The following is a 21485-nucleotide window of genomic DNA, read 5'->3' on the forward strand; positions in this document are numbered from 1 at the left end:
AACTATTCTCTTTTCCCTATAAATTTAATTAAAAACAAGATTTATATTTAAAAGGGTTTTTGTTGTTATTTTTTGTCAAAATTTGAAATGTTGACACTTTTTGACATACAGTGAATTGTTTTCTGTCAACTCATTTTATAAAATTTGATATTTCAAACACAACAGGAAGATATTTTTAAGCGGCCTAAAAAAATTATAGCTTTTCTGATATGCGAGCTGAAAAATCTTACTGTCAAATCTCAAGAACTGAAGGTTGGAAAAATATTTCAAATATGATGCTAAAAAAGCTGGAGATTTATCAATCCAAATCTTTTCAAAATCGGTCAGGGGTTATTTTTTAATGATTCTTTAAAAATTTTGGTTTTCAATGAAATATATAGTGAAATTAAAAAAAAAAATTATCACACTTTTGGCACCTGAGTGTACATATCAATTCGTAAAATAACTCGGTGACATTAATGAGTACAAATTATTACGCAGCTGAACATGCATGGAGTGATTTGTCAAATTCATGTAGAAGACACTTGCACGAAAGAAAAACAGTCTTAGATCATAAACTTATCATGTGTACTGAAATTAGGACAAAAGTATAGAATTAAAAAAAAAAAAATAGATATGTATGTTATACCAGAGCATAGGCGTCGGAACCGGGGGGGCTAGGGGGGGCTTAGCCCCCCCACTTTTTTTGCAAAGTTATACCTAACCATTAGAAACATAGCATGATAGAGGGTTCAGCCCCCCCACTTTTTCTCGCAAGAAAGATTATTGTTCCTAAATTTACCTTGAAAGATTGAAAAGTTAGATTCAGAAGCAGACTAGCCCCCCCCCCCCCCCCCCACGGATTAGGAATTTCATGATTTTGGAAAAGAAAAGTTGGATAAGTAATTTTTTTTTTTTGGAAGTATAGGTATACTTCCCCCCCCCCCCCCCCCCCCCCCCCACGGATTAGGATTTCCATGATTTTGGGAATTACTTTTTTTCTCAATATTTCTGAGGATTAGTCTAGCCCCCCCACTTTCAATTTGCTTCCGACGCCTATGCCAGAGTCTCTGGTTATACATATGTATTTTTTCCCTCTCAATATTTTACTGAGTTATACACAAGTTATTCCCCTTGAACAACTCTCTCGTCAAAGAAGATACAAATTGTTTCTTTCATTTATGGTGTTTGTCCTGTTACTGACCAAATCGGTCAATTTTGTCGACGAAGCCGGTGATTTTAGTCCCAGAGTAAGTTTTTAATTTGTAAATTAACTATAGAAAATATAAAAAAGTATCAAGGTTCTAGGCAAGAGAGGTTTAATTTGCCATACAGGGAAGATTGGGTTCATTTACACATGTTTAATCAATATCAGTGCATCATTTTTCAACTGTTTATGGGAGCATGTAGAGTATATACTGACGCCAGTATCATTTAAGTACTTTACTTAACCAATTTTGAATGCTAACTATTTATAATTAAGCCATATGTCTTCCATATATGAGATAAATTTGGTCTACAATGATTAATTTTAAACCTCAACATCAAATCCCCCAGTCAGCTACCATCATTTCATTGTCAGGGAAATAAATAAATTCGATCAGTTATATATATTGTGGTGGTTTTCCTTATTTTTATTTTAGAGTTATTTCCCTTTAACCCGACCGGGCGTGGTATGCGCGTGCCGGGACTGTAGAGCCCGACCAGTCGGGGCGTTTTAGTCAGTCTTTAACTTTATTATATCAGATACAGACGCACTTTTGGGGATTGGGGCTAAATTTCATATTCATCTATTAATTACGGTAAATATCACACTCCCTTGGATTTTTATATGATACTGTTTCATACCTGTTACGTTTATATATGTTTATGTCTGTTATTTATTACAGAATATAATTTCTAAACACTGAATATATACTCGTTATCCTTTTGAATCCGGATCACATACATATGTACGGGACTTAACCCCTAGACGGTCCCGTTACAATATAAATTAAACTTTTCGCCTCTGTGTTTTGAGTATGACCAAACCAAGTCCCTTTAAGGTCAAGTCATCTATTAAATGAAAGATGCCTACAGGTTTATGAAATTCAATTCAGGATATAAATTCTTTCAATAATGCTTTATAACAAAAGCTTTGTTTGAAAGGGAACCTAGACTTATCGAGCGATCAAAATCTTCGAGCGATTGAAGTTCGTGCTATCAAGAGTTACCTGTATATAGCAAAATATTCAAATTTTAAAGCTAGAATATATGAAATTTTCTTTAATTACTAAATGATAATATATGTTTAATCAAATTAGATCTAAAAAATTAAGATAGATCTTATAATGACTTTGTTGACCACCCATACAGCCACCTTAATATCAATTTGTCTGCATTTAGTTGAACAGAACTTACAGATACAAGTACCGTACTTATAGTCCTGACCAATTGAACAACCAATTTGGTATAGATTTATAAGTTGGACAAAGGCAAGTGATCTCAATGTCTTTCTGTTCAATTTCAAAATCTACAATAACTTTTTAAAATGAATTGTTATGCTTTACACAAGGTACAGTAATTGTTGCTACAGATGTATTTAACTGGTATATTGTGTTAGCAATGAAGGTAGTAACAAGATATAGAGCTGTTAACTTAGAAATAATATACACACTGCATTGTACATTCTTGTACAGGGAGTGTGTTCATTTCATGATTTATCTACTTGATTGATAAAAGCAAACATCCTAATAAGACTTTATACAGGAAATTGCAGAATTTTTTTCTTCAATCACAAATTTGAAAAATAAAAGTAATGAATTCCATTTAATTTTTTACTTTCCTCTTGGTTCTCTGTGATGAACTATAAGAGTTGTCTATCTTTAATGATGTTGCAGACTAGAATCTATCAATCCTTTTATTCTCAAATTGTTTTAGAAACACATTGCAAAAAAGGTGTTTTGTAAATTATCCTGAAGATCTAATTGTAGCTACAGAGTGAAAATGATATTTATTGGTTATTTGACAGCTATATAGTCTTGAAAAAAAACTGAGAAGTCAAAGAGTACGGTATTGTTTCTGAACGCAAGCAGTGGATCCATAAGTCTGATGGTATTGATTTTGGTGAAAATTGGATGAAAGCTTATAACCCCTGGCTATATTTCCAGCAGTTGTCACTTGTGACATGAGCAGAATTAAAAATACAAAGCAATGGGCACTGAGAATCGCACGGAAAGAAGGAAAAACTCCTTTGTTACTGCATGAAATGTCTGGAGTTTTAAGTAGGTTCCATTAATCCTGTATAAATTAATGATTAATGTTCATCAATTATCTGTTGGAACAATTGTTCAAAATTGTGATAGTAGAGAGAGAGAGAGAGAGAGAGAGAGAGAGAGAGAGAGAAAGAGAGAGAGAGAGAGAGAGAGAGAGAGAGAGCTTTAATTAGGAAAAAGAGGAGAAATTCAGCTCAATGTGTGTTACTATTAATCTGTGAAAATTGCTTTATGATAATCATTACCCAAAATTTATGATTAATTCTCAAATATTAATCCCTATCTAATATACATATCAAGATCTGTGCAGAGTTCAATCTTGAACACTATCACCATAAATGTCCTCATCAGTTCGTGATTCTGCAACAGAGCTATAATGTTGAATAAGATCATTGCTCTACTCTGGTAAACCCCTGAACTCATCTGAGGCTTGTACAGGCAGGGAAGAAAAAATAAACTGGCATGCAGGACTCCCGGTCAGTCCTCCTATTGATTCCTCGTCCAGCGTAAAGCTGCGTAATTTGTTTCTTCATTTCCATTTGATGGTGATAGATTTGTCTTGTTAAATCAAAGGGCAGCGGTTCCTTCTTTCCCTTCCATCAGTTGCTTTCACCCTTTGCTTTACAGGAAATGGATTGATCGCTGCCTTTAAAAAGTTGCATATCAAGAGTCTTTGTGGCAAATAAAAATCTATTAAAGATTTAAGTCCTCAGCTATCACTGCAAGTCTAGTGGTTAGTTAATCGATGATCAAGGACCATATGGGTTTAAAAGTTAAGTCTTGAAAAATAGAATTCAGTAGAATAAACTGCCTTCTATATATATTTTATAGTTCTGTAAAGGTTTATATTTTAATTGCGTGAAAAATATTTGGTGAAAAATGATTTTTCAAGAAGTTAGCAAAGATTTGAATTAGGGTATCTCGGAATGTTTTTCATACAACTATACACTGCATTTACTTTATTTAGTAGTACCAGTAGTTGCTTTCCTCCAAAAAATCTAAACAAAACACTAGCTCAGCCATTAAATGTAAAGTGGTTACAGTATTTCAATCTTTTTATTTTCGTCATGCGTGTTGCAAAAATTGCAAAAATGAAATACATGTACCGGTATATATCTGCAATGTTTTTGATTAGATGAAATACTGGATAATTTTTATGGCATGTCACACTAACTAATTTCATTACAATATGTCTTTTATTTTTTAAATATTAAAATGAATTTGAAAATATGGTAGCAAACATTTTATTATTAATGTTGATTACTATAGCCAAAGAAAACAAAAAAAACATGGGATGTATCATATAATTTAGATGGATCGATATATAGCATTTCTACTTTGTGGTAGGTTCGAAATTTAAGAAATATTGTTACATTGATGTACTATAAATTACATATTGTGAAATAATTAGAATTTGTGGTGGCTCAGTTTTCATGGTATTCTTGGGTAGCCCTTCCCCATTAATGTACACCCTCATAGAAAGCAAATTAAGAAAGAGTTATCTTTGTTACTGAAACTGAAAATGGAAACATCCGCAAAATTACATCCCTGGGCAATGAATAAGCAAAAAACCCACAATCCACGAAAATTGGCCCCCATGAATTTACAGTAAATGATTCCACAGTATTCATATATTTTGAATTAATGTGTGTTTAATTTCATAGTGTAACAAAGTACCAATCTAAAGGACATTACAGATGACGACAACATCAGATTGTATTAGCATGAAAAGGAAATCCCAACATCAAGATAATTTAACAGGGATATTGATGTGTTTTTAATGACAAGATTAAGGAAAATCGTTGGTCAATATTTTGTTACATTTAACATTGTATTTTTTAAAGGTGGATTTAGAAAACTTCAGAACTAAAAAACATCTACGAGACTGATGACAAATTGACGTTCATCTTTCATCGACAGACGAGCCAGGATTAACGGCAAAAAATGACAACGGTTAATTAGGTAAGACAATTAACAACAGAAATAGATTCTTGGAGGATTTTCCTCCACATCAGGGTGGTTCATTACACACAAACGACGAAACAGTGAATATCCAATAGATATGGACCAATCAAATTAATAGAATATCCAGACAATAAGGAAGAAATAATGAGCTTGTCTTGTTCGTCCAATGACACTTGGATTTTCCAGTTTTCATTCTAGGGGAGTTTCCCTTTGGAAAAAATGGCATTGGAGGGAATGTTCTATTGAAAATAGCTTACGATAAGCTATTTTGATTGTCATTTAATATATATATATATCAATCGTTGATATTTTTTCTTTTGATACCTACATAAAGCTTTCTTTAAATGTGACTTTATTTTAAACTGCATTTGTGATACATGTAAAAAGACGAAAGAAGCATACTTTTTTCTAAGATTTCAATAAAAATCTCAATTATATGTAAAGGGACATCATTTTTTGTTGTTTAAATAAATAGTTTGTAGGTTATGCAGCTTTTACTATTCTAGCCAGCAGACAAGTTGCTCTGTACAACAATGATTACTGTAGAAATGAATGAATTTTGCAAAGCTTTTTTACTTTGGAAAAACACTCTAAGGTCCCCCAAAAAATCATCACTGCACAGACTTCTAAGATGAAACCATATTACTGTTGTGTGCTATTTAACAGTTTAGCATACCATTTGACCTATTGATGACAATGCTACCATTGCCGGCTTGCAATAAAAGTACCATTGTTCAAATGTACTTTGATTAATTAAGCTTTCATCAGATCATTGCATATTTACTAACAACAAGAAGTTCAAGGCAAAGGCAGGGCAACTTGTTTCGATTTGAACTCAATTCTACTTGTAAAGTGCTTTGAAAGAAGTTCTTCAGAATACACTTTAGAAGTCCTTTTACAAGAACAAGAGCTGTGTAGAATCTCTGAAGACTGGAAACAAAAGCAGTATTGAGTGGATTTTGACTTTAGAAGTGTTATTTGCATACATGCAGGCTTCTAATTGCCTTGCCACAGGTTGTGTGTGATGGGTTTGAACTTAGCAGAACAACGGCGTACAGTGTCGGAGCCTGCAGTAATATTAGGAACGTAAAGGAGCCATACTTCAAATCCGCCCATTATCTTAGTGTTGTGTGAATGACCAGTTCTATTTTTTTTTAATCATCAGACATATTTTAAAAAATAAAAGGAAAACATCTTTAGCTGTTTGATTGAAATTTTTCATGATATCATAAATTGCTACAAGACATGCAGTTAGTCAAACTTCGTAATCTCGAACTAGATAGGACTGTTTAAAAAGTTTGAGATATCAGAGTATTCGAGATATCAAGGGTAAAATACTTAAAAAATAAGGGATTGGGACTTGCAAATTACTTTGACATATCCATTGTATTCGAAATATCAGTTTTCAAGATATCAAAGTTCAACTGTAATTATTGCCGAGGTGTATTAATAAGTGCATTACATCAAATAATTGTTGCAGTCTATTGGTATTATATAGATATAGCTATGTTCTGCATGGAATTTAACTGTATACATGTATATTTACATCTACCAAGCATAATTCCCTCTATTTCTTACGGAAACTTATAGTTAATTCATAGCTCTATAGAAACAGCCAGACTGAAATCTACACACCCTATTTATCGATTGGTCTAAATCTACAGCGGCTGAAAGTGACATGACTGAAATTGACACGCCCTGTTTATCGATTGGTCTGAACCTACAGCGACCTTAGTACGGTAAAATCCCGGACTGCACGAAATAATCATGACGATGCCAGACTCAAAGTCTCACAGGAGACGATTTGACTGTTTCTTTTAGCTAACGTACTTTTGTACATTAACAGTAATTTAGTGAATTTTACTAACTTTTCATAATCAGTTTATTAATTAGTTAAAGAAAGATGTTAATATAAACAATAAAATGCTTTCTTTGATGATTCATGCGGGTTATGAAGGTAGCGATCATTGCAGGAAAAATTTACATAACCCCCTAACGCGGGTTATGTATTTTTCCTGCAATGTTGCTGCCTTCATATCTCGAATGAATCACCAAAGAAAGCATTTTATTGTTTAAATATATACCAGGGATTTTTTTCAATATAAACATGACATGTACATTATTTTTTCATACCCCTGTATTGTTGAAGAAATAATGTCTTTGTGATACATACATCGTCGGAACCCATGGGTTTTCTATCCGTTACCTATCTGTTACACTGCTTTACGGATAGAATATCCCTGGGTTCCGACAATGAACTAAAGTGAACATTTCTGGTACAGTGTATATGAAACTACCGTTATGTGAATGCCAATTACAGTTCATGTATACCCATATATGATCTGTGACAGTGAGAAATTGGAAGGGAGATGGTGTCTTTCAATCATACATAAATGTGCGATGTTATCGTCTAAATATCAATGCTGCTGCACTAGTCCATAATTCATCTCTCTCTCCGGTCACACATAGCAATGTGACCAATTGAATTATTGGAGGATGCTGAAGGAGAGAAGTGAACTTTAAATGCCTCTCAGAATAGGAATTCATATAATGAGCAATGCAAGGTGATGCTGATGCGAAGAACACATTTTTTTCCCCGATGGCCAGTATTGAATAGCTTGTAACTTTGCACTCTTCACGAGTCTGAAAATCTTGCATCATCGGATGGATTTAGTTCTGAAATACAGTGTGTATTAAAGATCTTTCCATCCTTCTATCGCGGGGGTATTCTATCAAGCCCCCTAACATTTATGAAAACACTGATGTCTGATCAATACGCTTGATGACTGGGCTTTGTTATAGATACAATTAGTGATAAGTCATGCTTTTAGTTCGGTGCTGATTCAATTGTGACAGCTAACAGCCTCAGTTGGGGACTGGCAATCGCATTACGCAATCTGGAAACAAAAATCATCAGTTCATTCCTCTTAGAAGTGATTTATACAGTTTCAATTCCGAACACCGAGCCAGAGAGGAGAGGTTATCCAATGGACAGAGATGCGCCGGTTACTGTGACGGATTTATCTTCTGCAGCTGAGGGCTTTCTGTTTTTTATAGATGTTCGATTTGTATAAACAGATATTCTACTGAATTTCATTCTCGGGGGATTTTATTTTTTTTTCCTTCTTTTGATGATGCGAGTGTATATAAATTATATATCAACCTGATAAATACTGAAATGGATGCAACATCTGTTACAGAGTGTCGTTATAAATCCACGGAACTGTGTACAGCTATTTAAATTCTCTGTGTGTCCGATACGAATCAGCTGTTTCAGTGAAGAGAATTATTCTGTCGAATTGTGTTTCTTATCCCCTGGACATTTTTCACTTCTGAACTGCATTATTAATTTTTGTGATAAAAAAAGGAGGAAAAACATTAACACGGAAGGATATATGTTAATCTGTTTAAAATTACATTCCTAAATACCTATATACCCATGGAATTTTACCAGAGGTTGAAGCAGTGATATTAAATAATTTATTTTTTTTTTGTGCCATGATGAAAATATCCAGCATTTAGCCTGGCTTATGTCAAATCTCTCAAGAGAGTTCAGTTCAATTTGCCAACAAGAGACAAGATATTGAATAACAATTAGAGCACCTGCAACTTTTTTTTTCTAATATATATATCCTATTCTCTATCTTTCTCACCGACCATTCATCAGCAGATATCTCTGTGGAGAAGAGGTGTATTATACTGAACTGCGTCACTCTCATCATATACATAATACATTCTCCCAGGGATTATTCAACACACTCAGAAACAAATGGATGTATAGCAACCCCTTCAACCAACCAACCCTAAAAAAAAAAAATCCATCTCCTAAGGACTCCAAACAATGGAGGCACCTGTCTATCCATAGCACCTAAATAGCATTTACATGTGGATCGGAATGACTTGAATGTGCTACCAAGTGTTTCCATGTTTCTTCTCGCCACTTGGCTGTCTTGAAGGATAATTCGCTTTCAGTTTACTAGGAGCTTTTTTTTTTCTTTTCGGCTTTGCCGGTATATTATTATATCGGCTACACTACTACGCCTGAGATGGATTTATGATTACTCCTGTGTGTTTTATTTATAGGCTTTGAGACATGGAGAATGATATTTGTTACCTCAGGATTGATCAGACTTAGATAAAAAAAACTGCTTTATTATATAAAAAAAAAAGTTGAATTTCCCTTACGTTTTCTTTTTTCTTCTTCCCCCCAACAGCATCATGGGATGTACCAGGTAAGGCCATGTTTTATTTACATGTTTGATTTTTTTTTTTCTTCGTCTGTACACCTCAAGCATGCATGCCTCTCTAGATGTAGATAAATGCTCTCTCTCTCTCTCTCTCTCACTCAAATCTTCCCCCAAGTTCTTTCCTTGTAACGCATAAAAGGTTATTTAGTACATTAACAAGCAACACCTCTTACTCTCCATTTCTCCATATCTGTCAAATGGTATTACATCTGAATCCCACAGACGTTTTAAATGTCTGGATATTTTAAATATTGTAATATTTGCAGGAAACTATACATGTAGTTTGTAAACATGTGTTGTTTTAATCTGAAGATTTATTTGTATGTGTCTACGTTTTTGAGAAGTTTCCCTCATTTTTCAAAATGCTTTCAACATAAAGTTGATGTCTCGCATTCTTGGAAAGTTGGCACAATGCTATGACAAGTTCCACTGAACCAGGAACGTTTTGTACCACCCTCATAGGCAGCTGTTGTCTCGGAGAAATGTTCCATTAGTAAACATTTAATGTTTTTTTTCAATTTTCATAAAAATAATGTTTTCATGTGTGTGTCTAATAGCATCAACTTTATATAGACCAAACAATTTGTCATTTTGCCATGTTACCGATATTTTTTATATTTTATTTACTGTTCAAGCTTGTTAAAATAATAACAAAATTCTTTATAGACAAATGTATTCAGACATTACCTAGATGGAAAAAAATTCATTTCTGCCCCCGAGTGAAATTCATTTTCTCACTGATTTGGCATGTATGGAAATGACAGCAGAAAGGATGAATTGGTCTCGGTGTGTGAATTTTGGAATTGCAGATCAGCAAAAAAATGTAACAATAATCTTTTAATGTTCTGCAGCCAATCTGCCAAAGGGTTTATCATTATCTCCCATCTCCAAGGTATCTCATACTAACTACTGTGGAACATCATATAAGTATGTGAGCCAATTTCTCTTGACTTTTCCTGGTGGGGATAAAGTTTCTTGGATACACTAGTATGAATGATGAATAAAGACTATTTCGGATGCATTATTAAGTTTCAAGAGGTACCAGAAAAATCTACAGTAATTGAGCATCACAAATTCGGATGATTATAGATCCTAATACTGATTGAAATGGATTTGTTTATTTTTATGATTTATAAGGTCTGATTTTATCTAGTTGATGAGGAAAATTTAATGACAATGTCTAATTGTGCCTTAACATTTAGTGATTTACAGTACCGGTATATATACTGTGGTTTCATTACAATCAGTGGGCATCACATTACATTGGATTTATATAATGAAAATGACAGTTTAAAGGATAAATAAATTTGTATATGATGATCCTATCAATACAACAAGTGATTAGAAATTGCACTTCAAAAGTTCAATTAACATTAAATTTTGTGCTTCATTACTCAACAATGAAATCCACACACACAAAAAAATGGTCAACAGATATTGATGGAACCAATACATGAAATGTTGGATGAAATAGGTAAGGTATGATTTTGAGGATCTATGTCAAATGACAGGATGAAATCAAAGACTTGATTCACTGTGTTATTCATGTGAATGTGTTTTAGTTACCCTACAAGATTAATATTTGCAAAAGATTTCTACCCCCCCCCCCCCCCCCCCAAAAAAAAAATATATGTAACAATGACAATGACAATTTCTTTATTCTCTGAACTGCATAATTTACAGTGTTGAGAAAAATCACAAAAATTTTGAACAATAATACATATAATACATACATTGCATGCACTGGAGTGACAATACATAAGTGAAAAAAAGGTAAAAGGAAAAAAGTATGATTAGCAATTAACCTAGAGAGCTAACAGAATATAAAGATCTTGGTCAGCTTTTGAAACATGGTACCGTTTTTATAATTATTTTTTTTTAACAAGCCATTAGTTTCAAACATGCTTCAGTTTGCTCAACACAAACCCAAAACCCAAGCCACCAGTGTAAAATCATTATCCTTCTCTTAGGAAAAATTTATTACCTCGCAAAAAAACGGGCAATAAAATACATGTAACAGTAAAATCAATTCTGCCAGTGGTTATTATAACTGCATTCTTCCCCGGAATCAGGAAATTAAATTGGGACATTTGTTTCTTGAACTGAGGGACGTCTGAATGCACTCCAGATTGACGTCTGCATCAAAAAAGAGATTGATTACCAATCAAATTGTAAATGTCTTGATACCTGCTCGTCAAAAACTCCCAAGAATAGCATATGTCGTACAATGGACAGCTTCTGCTGTAGTTCACTTACCTGTGATGTTATTTTTAAAGTGAATTCTATATCTAGAGATGCTTTATCAAAAACATGACTGTTTTTAGAACATTCTATTAGCACCTGATTTGCTAAAATAAGTGACATCAATATAATGTTTGCGTTATATTTTATTGAATTTTAGAATTTAATTAGCTTGCAGTTGTGGTATTGATGATTGTCTACCAGCGAAACGAATTGTTTACTTATTAGCGTCTGTTTGTATTGGCGTATGACGTCAGTTACATGCAGGTATTTACCCTGCTCGTATTTAAATGCTAGTTGTGTTTGTGTTTTGAAAAGACGAGAAATATAATGTCGAGCGGGCAGATAGGAGGAAAAAAGTTTTATTGCTGATTATTAAAACAAAGGAGTTTTTATACTGCATTTAGTATATTCCAATACTGGCTCTGTAGACAAAACTATTAAAAAAGAGATGAGCTGAGGTAATGTAACTTTGAGATTCACTTCGTGTCATCTTTTTTGGAGGAAAGGACTTTGTGGGGAGGAGTTGTTAAACCTAGTTTCTTGTGTCTTTGTCCTTATGGATTGAATGGAGATTAAACCTGGATTTTAGTGTGCAGACTGTCATTAATAAATTTGTTTCAATTACCTGACTGACATCGGATCTTTACGTAAGCACAGTTTTGCATGCCATTGTGTTCCGGACATTGCCTCGTGAAGCCTTTCCGAGATCCATGTTTATTTTTCCCACTCCTTGTTTCCGAGCCCAATTCCAAACAGAGCTACATCGTATGCACTCAGACAAATCAAGGCATTATTATGAATCCTCGACAAATGGATTTACTCCACGAGTAGGATTAGGAAAGTACTGAAGGCTTTTAGGATTAACAAGAGACAGTCGGATATTGAAGTTCGAGGAAAACTGTCCTCTCGCTCTGTTTTTCTTTTTTTTTCCCTTTTTTCATCATGCATTGCAGATTCAGAAAGTATTACAGAGGATGTAATAAATCAATGTTTCTGGACTGAATCCGCAGAACAGTTGTTACGGTAAGCGAGGCCTGCGATCGTAAGATATAGCAGATATTGAGGACAATGGAATCAGCACAGTCCTAGTCATGACTGTGTGAGAACTGTTAATACACATCCTGTGAGGTACCGGCTGTATTGTACTGTGTAATTGCACGATTTATCAAGTACTCTCTGGAGCCATAACCTTGTGTAATTGCGTTGAGACGACGTGATGTCTCAAAAGCAGAGTTGCTGTTTTCTTGGACGAATGTTCCAGCTTTGGTAAATGGATTCACAGTTCATGTCAAAATAAGTCAAAAATTGAATTACCAGTTATCATTTTTTTCCCCTGTGTAGTTTTTTTCCCTTTCTATCATTATGACTGTGTGCTGAGTGTGTTGATGTCTTTTTTGTTGTTGTTTATTTTACATCCAATCCTAATGCATTTAGAATAAAAGTTTGTTAGTGTCTGCGGGTTGTGTTAGGGAGGTTTGGAGAGGGGGGGGGGGGGGGGGGGGAGAGAGGGGGGGGGGGGGGAAAGGGATGAGGGATGTAGTATGCATGCTCATTTATCTTTAAGAATTAAGAATGATTAGAGAAGGTTTGCTACAACATTCTAGTTTGTGCATTATCTGTGTAAAGCTCTTGCATTTTGAGGCTTTACTAACTAGATATAATATCACATGAATCTTTGATAAAGAGACGTGAATTGCTTGGAGGATATCTTTTTCAATCCCTCAGATGCAATTCTAGAGTGCAATCATATCAATACACACTACTGGAACATTTTCTTGATTCCTATGTAAGACCAGGGATATTAAAACCTGCTGATAAAATGTGCTGGAAAATGAAACTGTCATCCAAAAGAGATTTTAGAAATTGAAATTTGCACTTTTTGGAAAAGGTGACTCTCTTGGAACATGCAGAAGAACATTTCTTAGATAATTGATATGTAATTTATATTGAAAGTTGAAGTCGTTGATAAGGATGCAATATATAGGTTTACCATCCTCCAGCATGTTCAGTTGTGTCATTTTTTAATAATTTACTGATTTTCCAAAAGAAATTTAAATTATAATTTGAATGCACAGTTTATTTCAGAATGCCCTGCAGGGCAAAGTTTGAAAAATATTGCCTAGTAACTAGACAATTTTCAAGATGAATTAATTCATAAATTTTACTAAAGGTTATCTCTCTTGCCAGAAGGTGGATGTACCTTAAGTTTGGGTTTAAAAAAAAAGATTTTATCAAGCATTTGTGCTGAACAATTTATATAATAGCTCAGTACACTGTACTGTATTAACTTTCTATCTTTGATATTTCAGCTCATCCAAATCCCAGGACAAGACAAAAAAAGGATCACCAACCCCAAGTAGAAGCTCCATGGACTACAAGATGGCTGGCAAGGATAACCTCCTCCAGCCCAGCTTTCCCGCCTTAAACTCCCAGCAGAGGCTTTCAGACGCCAAAGCCCGCAACAAGGTGGAGCTAAAACCAGGCAGGTCCTTGATGGACTGGATCCGACTGGGGAGGAGTGGAGAGGATCTAACGGGGGTGGGGGGTAAAGTCTTAGAAGTGGATGCAGAGGAATTGGCCAAGCATAATCAGATTAACGATGCCTGGATTGCTCTTCGAGGTAATTAGCACACTGCATGTACTGGTGCATCACATGTAGTTAAGATATACTGTAGAAGCACATGCATATTTTCGTTTGGTCAAAATTTTGTTGTTTTTGAACCAAATAAAATTCCGTTGGCATTTTATTTTAATTGCCACATTGTAATCTCTTTGTATCCATTAATACTTTGGTTAAAAATTTGTCATGGATTTAATTTTGTTGATTTTTACTGCCAACGAAAATAACGAAATTAAATCCTCAACAAATATTTCTGCTTCTACAGTAAGTAAATCTGATTGAAAACGAGGAGATTAAGGCATATGTATTATTACATGAGAGATTAAAAGTATGTTAGAGTACCCTGCATATACTGGTTCGTTACATATACATGTACTACGATAAGTAAACCTGATTGGAAATCGGGAGATAAAGATGCGTATTGACTACATGAGAGATTAATGGTCTGTTAGAGTTCCTAATAAGTGTTTATGCAGGCTTTATTGGCATCTCATTGCTGATCGCTGATAGAAGGACAGAATGAAAACTGTTAGAAGGTTTCTGTACCTGGGCATTTTGCATTTTCCTACATTTTCCTATTGATTTGTGCCAGTGTTGGCTTGTATGAGAACATTCCTGGTGTTTTGAGCAACAATTTTCTCAGCCCTAAGTTCGTTTAATTCCCCTTCATTAGCGTACTTTGTCGGATAATTTCCCTGACAAAGATACGTTCCCTTTCTAGTAATTGTGAAAGATTACAAGAAAGGAAGTGGAAAAAAAAAAGAAAATGGTTGGGATGAATAGCATTTCCTGAAACTTCTAATTTGAGTGGGAATTAGAGGGGTCTTCCAGTAGAATGATAAAAGAAAAAAATCCCAACGGAATCAGTGGGGGGCTGGAAGTGAAGAGATGTGTTAAATGGAAGTTGTCTGTCACGAAAACGGCTCTAATTGTCTGCTCTATACTTGAAAGTTGATCAAGTGCTATATACAGAAAATAGGGACTGTCTTTGATATATCTGTCATTGAAAGACAAAGTGATAACTGATTTGGTTAATTTTGATCCATATTTTGTTAAAATGTTAGTCAGCAAGTTGTATAGTTGACATTGTTTAGTTATCGTTGGTTAAATGTTGGGTTAGTCAGTTGGTTTGTGTTAAGTTAATTAGTTGCTGGTCACTTTTATTGTTTTAGTTGAAATGTTAGTTGATTGTTTTTGTTCAGTTTAATGGACTTAAAATTGATTTAAATAACTTCATGGACAACTTGGTAATAACTAATAGTTAGGATGATTGGTTGACCAAATTTGTGTCCAATGTTGAATAGTTTGCTGCTTTTTTATGCTGGTTTGGTTATTCAGATGCCCATTTATATGTTCATTACGTCATTTAGTTGATTTGTTAGTTATTTGAATCTGGTAGTTATTTTCAATTTTTTGATTGATTGGTTGTTGGCTCAGTTGATTTGATTAATCACATTGTTTAGTGATTAATTCATTTGAGAGTCAGATTTGTTGTTTTTAAAGTTATTTTAATTATATTGTAAGTCATTTGTTTGATTTGCTGGTTTGTGAGTTCACTGTTAACGGGAAAGTCAATTGGTTAGTCAGCTGGTTATTTGGTTATGGTTGAGCGGTTAGTTAACAAGTTGGTTAATTGGTTGTTTGATGGCTGCTTTGTTTTGTCATGATTGATAGGTTAGTTGATCAATTTGGCAGTTGAATAATAGTTTGTCAACCAGATGCTTTGTCAGTTGATTGAATTAACATAAAGATAGATAGAAAAGGTAAAAGGATATCACATTGGATTTCCCATTGTCTAAGTTTATCATTATTGCATTGAAAATAAACTACTCGTGATTATTGCCGAAAGAACGCTGATTGTGCAGATATTTTTGCAACAAGCACCTGGCTAGTAGTTCAGCAGGGCTCTTTGCAAATCCATTGAAAGTAATAGTAATAACTTGCACAACTATTAATATATTTAGATATAGACATTTGCAAATAGGAACATTATAGACTCCTACACTGTTTCTGTGGGTAAGAACACACCGTGGATTTGTTTGATTCAATAAAAGTCTGTCTGTGAAACTTCTGGTTTCTAATTGATTAATTACTGGGTGCACATTCAGAGATTACGAAACTTTGATGTCGGCTTTTAGGTGAAGGTACTCTTTTGTAGATTAGAGAGATGGTAGATGTTTTAAGAATGGGTTGCACTTTTGTGTCTGTATATGTATTTAATTCATTTTGATCTTTTTTACTTCTCTGTAGAAAGCAATTATAAAATATATGAGATGAACATTAAAGAAACAATTATAGAACATTTACGTCAAAGAAGGTGGGATGACGATTAGATTTGACAAAACTGTAGACCTAAGCAAATTGAAAATTACCTAACATAAGTGAAATTGAATTCCATTGAAAGTTAAATAATTGTGAAGAAATTTATTTTGTCTCATGTATATGATTCATGTTATAATATTATGTACAATCATAGACAAATATGTATGTTAAATAATGACGTAGACAAAAAATTTTCAGGCAAAGTGTACAATATAACGCCTTACATGGAATATCACCCTGGGGGTGAGGAAGAGCTGATGAGGGGGGCAGGGATAGACGGCACTCAACTGTTTGATGAGGTTTGGTCTGAAAAACTTTTTGAAAATTTTCAAAATTGAAATATTTGCAATCATCATAATTTAAAAAATGAGCCTACTGAAGAGCAAAAATGATCATTTCTATGTTAACTTCTTTAGGGGTCAATAGGTCATGTTTATGATGTTACAATGATCTTGAAAAAAAATTAAAGGTTTACCTGATGCTTTAGAATGTACAATACATGTATATAAAAAATACAGATTCATAATCGATCCGTTCCAAGCTTTGATATGAGAAATAAGTACTTAAAGTATTTGTTTCTTATATGAAAGCACAAAACAGATAATATTTAAAAAAAAAGTTCACAAGGATATGAACTTGGTTAGTATTCTTTCTGTTCCTGAGAAGCCTATTTTAAAATATTTTCTCCTTCAAATGAATGTACTCTGTATTAAAGAGAAGTATTTTAGAAATATTTCACATCCCAATGTCTTCATATAAAAAGATCTAGGTGAAAAAAATAAGCCCAGTATAGATATTCTGTCATAAGCACATTCTAGACATGGTTTAAAAAAAATTACATTATCTGGTGAACTTGCTGTGACGAATTTGCAAAAAAAAATGAATTTGTGTTTTGCCTTTCTTTATCGCTCTTTAAATCATCATTGTATGAAATATTTAGAGACTTAGGGCATTTACCGGTACTCAATATTTGTTTTTCTTAATAAGAAAATTAAGGTTTTTGCCCTTGTCACAAGTTCTAATATCCCGGAGATCAAAGTATTCCATAAAATGTATTTTATATATTACATGTATTAGGAATTGGAAAGTTAATTGGGCTCAATAACCTGTACATTAAGATTTCTTCTGTAGTCTACCGTCTCATAAAAACAATATGATATTTGTAAACTTACGATGTCAAACAAATATGAATCTCAGCTTGGACCTCCCATTGTTTCATTAGGTTATTTTCTTTTCATAAGAATAAAAATCAATTGAATGGAATGAAAAAGTAGATTATATATATATAGGATTTACTCATTTTTTGCAGGTTCATAAATGGGTGAATTACGAATCAATGCTGGAGAAATGCTTTGTGGGCAAGCTGAAATCTACACCCCCTGCACATAGGCGAGGTAGGAACGAGAAAAATAGGTCACCTTGACCCAATTTTGTAGTATTGATTCCAATTTGAAAGCAGTACGAAGTGTCCACTGCATCCAAATACTAGCTGGTGTCACAATCTAACAATGCAGTTACAAGTGGTCAATAGATGTACTTGCAGCGATGAAGTTGACCATCAGTTACAGTTTAATTACTGATCATTGATTACCTATGTGACCTGTTATTAACCCTATGGGAGACCTATCTACCACGAAGCAGGGAAAATGAAATCCAGTAATCGAATATTTGACAGCTATTATTCAGTTTATTGATCCACTTGAGCAGTAACCTTTTGGAGTTTTTTTTCTCTCTCTCTCTTCTCTCCACTGGCTGGTATAGATTTTCTCTCTCTCTCCTCTTTGCTGTTACAAGTATTGGAATAAGTTTTCTTTCTCTCTTCAGTTTAATATATATTTCTTTCTTTTTCTTTCTATATCTTTCCTGTATTGATATGCTATGTTAGGTATAATATTCATTCATCTTTCTTTCTCCCTCTCTGTCTCCTGTATTTGTCTGTATGTCTGTCTCTCTCTCACTTTCATTGATGTTCTCTCTCTCTCTCTCTCTCTCTCTCTCTCTCTCTCTCTCTCTCTCTGCATTGATATGTCTCTGTCTATCTCTCTCTGTTCGCTGCTGGTCGGTATATAGATTTTCTTTCCGAGACAAGGCAAGAGAGACCTTAGGCAGGCGAGTCTTGCTTAATCCATACATCCAATATAATTAGAGCCACTGAAACTGTGAAAAATGTTTAGAGTACTAGGGTAAATATTTAACAGTAACCGCCTCTCAATCTGTCACTAGAGCTGGTAAACTCCTCATCCAGTTGATAACTGAACTTCCTGAGGAGATATCGGTGTGGGAGGATGCATCATTGGATGATCCTGTAATTACTCCTATCTGAATTTCTGATAATAGGAAATCAAAAATGGTGTCAATTTACTGTAAATTTTGGAGGAGGCTTTTGAAGGGTTTTTTTTTTTTTGGGGGGGGGGGTATGGCTAAATTTTCATCATAATTTATTTTAAAGCTAATAAAGGTACTTTTGAACATTAATTGATTTACAAACTTTATTCAAATATTCTTTGTAACATTGTTTTGTTCAAATATAAGATTTGCACTAAAAAAAAGCTATATTTTAAAACAATCTCAATTTTCTATTGCAAGGTAGAATATGAATGTTTATATGTGATTATTGAAGCAAGAAAAAAATATTAAAGTAGCTTGAGAAACATATTGGATCGAGTTTAGTTTATCTGTTAATGACCTTTATAACATATCGGCTATTTATTTTTGCACCTTCATCTTAATATATATATAATTATATCTGTTAAATCAATCACCAGGTATGTAGGATTATCTCAAGTTTTATTTTCATAGCAAAGGTCTAAAATTTAAGCTAGATGGTGTATAATGATAACTGAATAAACTAGTAAGTTGAAATATGTTGCACAATATACTTCTTTCAACATTTCCCCTAAATTTTTGCCAAAATTTGCTCGAAACAATTTTTACATGGAAATTTGCAATTTGTTTTTGCACACATTTCTGGATTAAGTTGTAGGGCGTAAGTTTTGTCTGTAGACAAAAAAATCTTGAAAACTAATCTTCCTGTTTTGTTTTGGTTGGAAGGAATGTTCTGTATCCAAACACCATGTGTTTTTTATCGTACATACTAGAGTCGTACCTACTGTAGAATTCACCTCTAAGATTTCACAAGCTGTTACACGAATTGCAACATCAACACACAACCAATTATATGATATTCCCTAATCGCAATAAAATTTGTTTGATTTGGATGTTGACTTTAACAAAGGCTGTCCATTTTAAATGATGGATGAAATCATAAAATTTTTCACACCAGCCTAAGTAATATGGTACTCAGTTGATTCAGACTTTCATTGTTAAAGCCTTGTGTGTTTGCATGGTCCTTGGTCATTAAATATTGATCATCTTTCTAATCTTTAATTGCTGAATAATATGGTTGGGAAGGAGGAAGGTTACTATTTTGTTGATTTGTAAAAACAAAGAGAGAGAAGATAGAGGTAAAGGCAGAGGGAAAAGAAGAGAGAAAGTGAAATTAAGAGAGAGAGAGAGAGAGAGAGAGAGAGAGAGAGAGAGAGAGAGAGAGAGAAAATAAGACAGGATGAATGAGAAAGAGAATATAAAGGAAAGATTTTAGTGAGAGAATCTATCTTAGCAAATCACAGTTATTGTTTTGTGATACAGTATCCCTGCTAAGAACCTTGGAGCCAGGGGGACCTGCTAATACCAATAGTAAGTGTATCATTCTATTGCCAAATTGCCAGTGGCTAGCTATATGAGGACCCAGCAGAGCTTTCTCAATTTAACTATGCTTAAAAGGGCTTTTTTCTGAGAATGATTCTGTGTCTGTGTGTATATATATATGAAAATGTGGTAAGCAAAAATGACAGCTTGCTTAAACTCAAATGAATTGCCATGCTGCACTATGCTTCATTATGCTGAGAGTAATGCTGCGAGTTAACCTGTGGATTTTGGCCTCTAGACATATTCCCTTAGTTATCAAAAGGTTTTTGAAGGATGGAGGTCTTTTTTAAAACATACATCTTCAGCCTTATTTTTCCTGCTTATGACCAATTTTTTGCAGTTGTTAGAATTAATTAACACACATCCCTTAAACTAACATTTTTTTTTTTCATAAAAATTTTCATTTTATTCTTAATATTTCAAAACTTACAAAGTTTATAGAATGAAATTAATTTACTGTAAAATAAAACCTGCTGATTAACCTGCTTTAGTTGTTCTCTCTCTCTTCTAAAACATCATTTGTTTGGGCAAGACTCCTCGTTTCAAAATTAAAGATTTTATCGAAAAACTCTTGAAAACTCTTGCACCCCATTTCCCAAAACATTGGTGACAATGAAGTGGAAGTAAGGTTTTTGTTAGTTGCAAATAATGCAGAGTTGTTAAACTGAAAAGTAGAAACAAATGAAAGTTTTATATAACTACATTATGCGGGAGCCAATTTTTGTGGATTTTCAGTTTGTTCCAGGCTTAAAAGGACCACTAAATCCACAAAAATTGTGCGGCTATACAAATTCTAATGATTCTGCAATATATCATGTTTCATCAATAAAAAGTACATTGTAATGGCATTACATGTATATGTAAACATGAAAAATGATGACATTTATTTTTTTGATAAATATTATTGTTTTTGCTATTGTTTTCACAGAATCTCTGTTAAAGGCCAATTCTACAGAGTCAAAGAATGGTAAGTGACCTTGGATCTCAACACTAACTACGTGGTTAACCAAAAATGTCCTTACAAATGTCATCTGGCATTTGGAATAAGTAAGGTACTACAGACACTTGGGTGTCTGCTTGCGTCTGAACTGTGCGGTAATTAAATAAGGAATAATGAATCATTCTTTGAGTCTTATGAGGTGATAA

At 33.8% G+C, this 21485-nt stretch overlaps 1 protein-coding gene across 4 annotated transcripts in view; it reads left to right on the top strand.

Moving 5' to 3' along the window:
* The first annotated feature begins 1115 nt into the window (after nucleotides 1–1115).
* LOC128183935 (cytochrome b5 reductase 4-like) overlaps nucleotides 1116–21485 on the top strand; it is a 29637-nt gene continuing 9267 nt past the window's right edge. Inside the window, exons 1-8 of one of the 4 annotated variants that reach the window (XM_052853168.1) lie at nucleotides 1116–1229; nucleotides 5078–5195; nucleotides 9413–9430; nucleotides 13999–14309; nucleotides 16830–16930; nucleotides 17941–18025; nucleotides 20280–20327; nucleotides 21268–21306. In XM_052853168.1, the coding sequence (XP_052709128.1) occupies nucleotides 9417–9430; nucleotides 13999–14309; nucleotides 16830–16930; nucleotides 17941–18025; nucleotides 20280–20327; nucleotides 21268–21306 (598 nt within the window). In that variant the 5' untranslated portion in view covers nucleotides 1116–1229; nucleotides 5078–5195; nucleotides 9413–9416. Of the gene's footprint in view, nucleotides 1230–5077; nucleotides 5196–9412; nucleotides 9431–11348; nucleotides 12956–13998; nucleotides 14310–16829; nucleotides 16931–17940; nucleotides 18026–20279; nucleotides 20328–21267; nucleotides 21307–21485 lie in introns of those variants that run through there. The other 3 variants (XM_052853170.1, XM_052853167.1, XM_052853169.1) reach the window with 3 other exon arrangements.

The sequence above is a fragment of the Crassostrea angulata genome, chromosome 5, assembly GCF_025612915.1.
Source record: "Crassostrea angulata isolate pt1a10 chromosome 5, ASM2561291v2, whole genome shotgun sequence".
Taxonomy (NCBI): domain Eukaryota; kingdom Metazoa; phylum Mollusca; class Bivalvia; order Ostreida; family Ostreidae; genus Magallana; species Magallana angulata.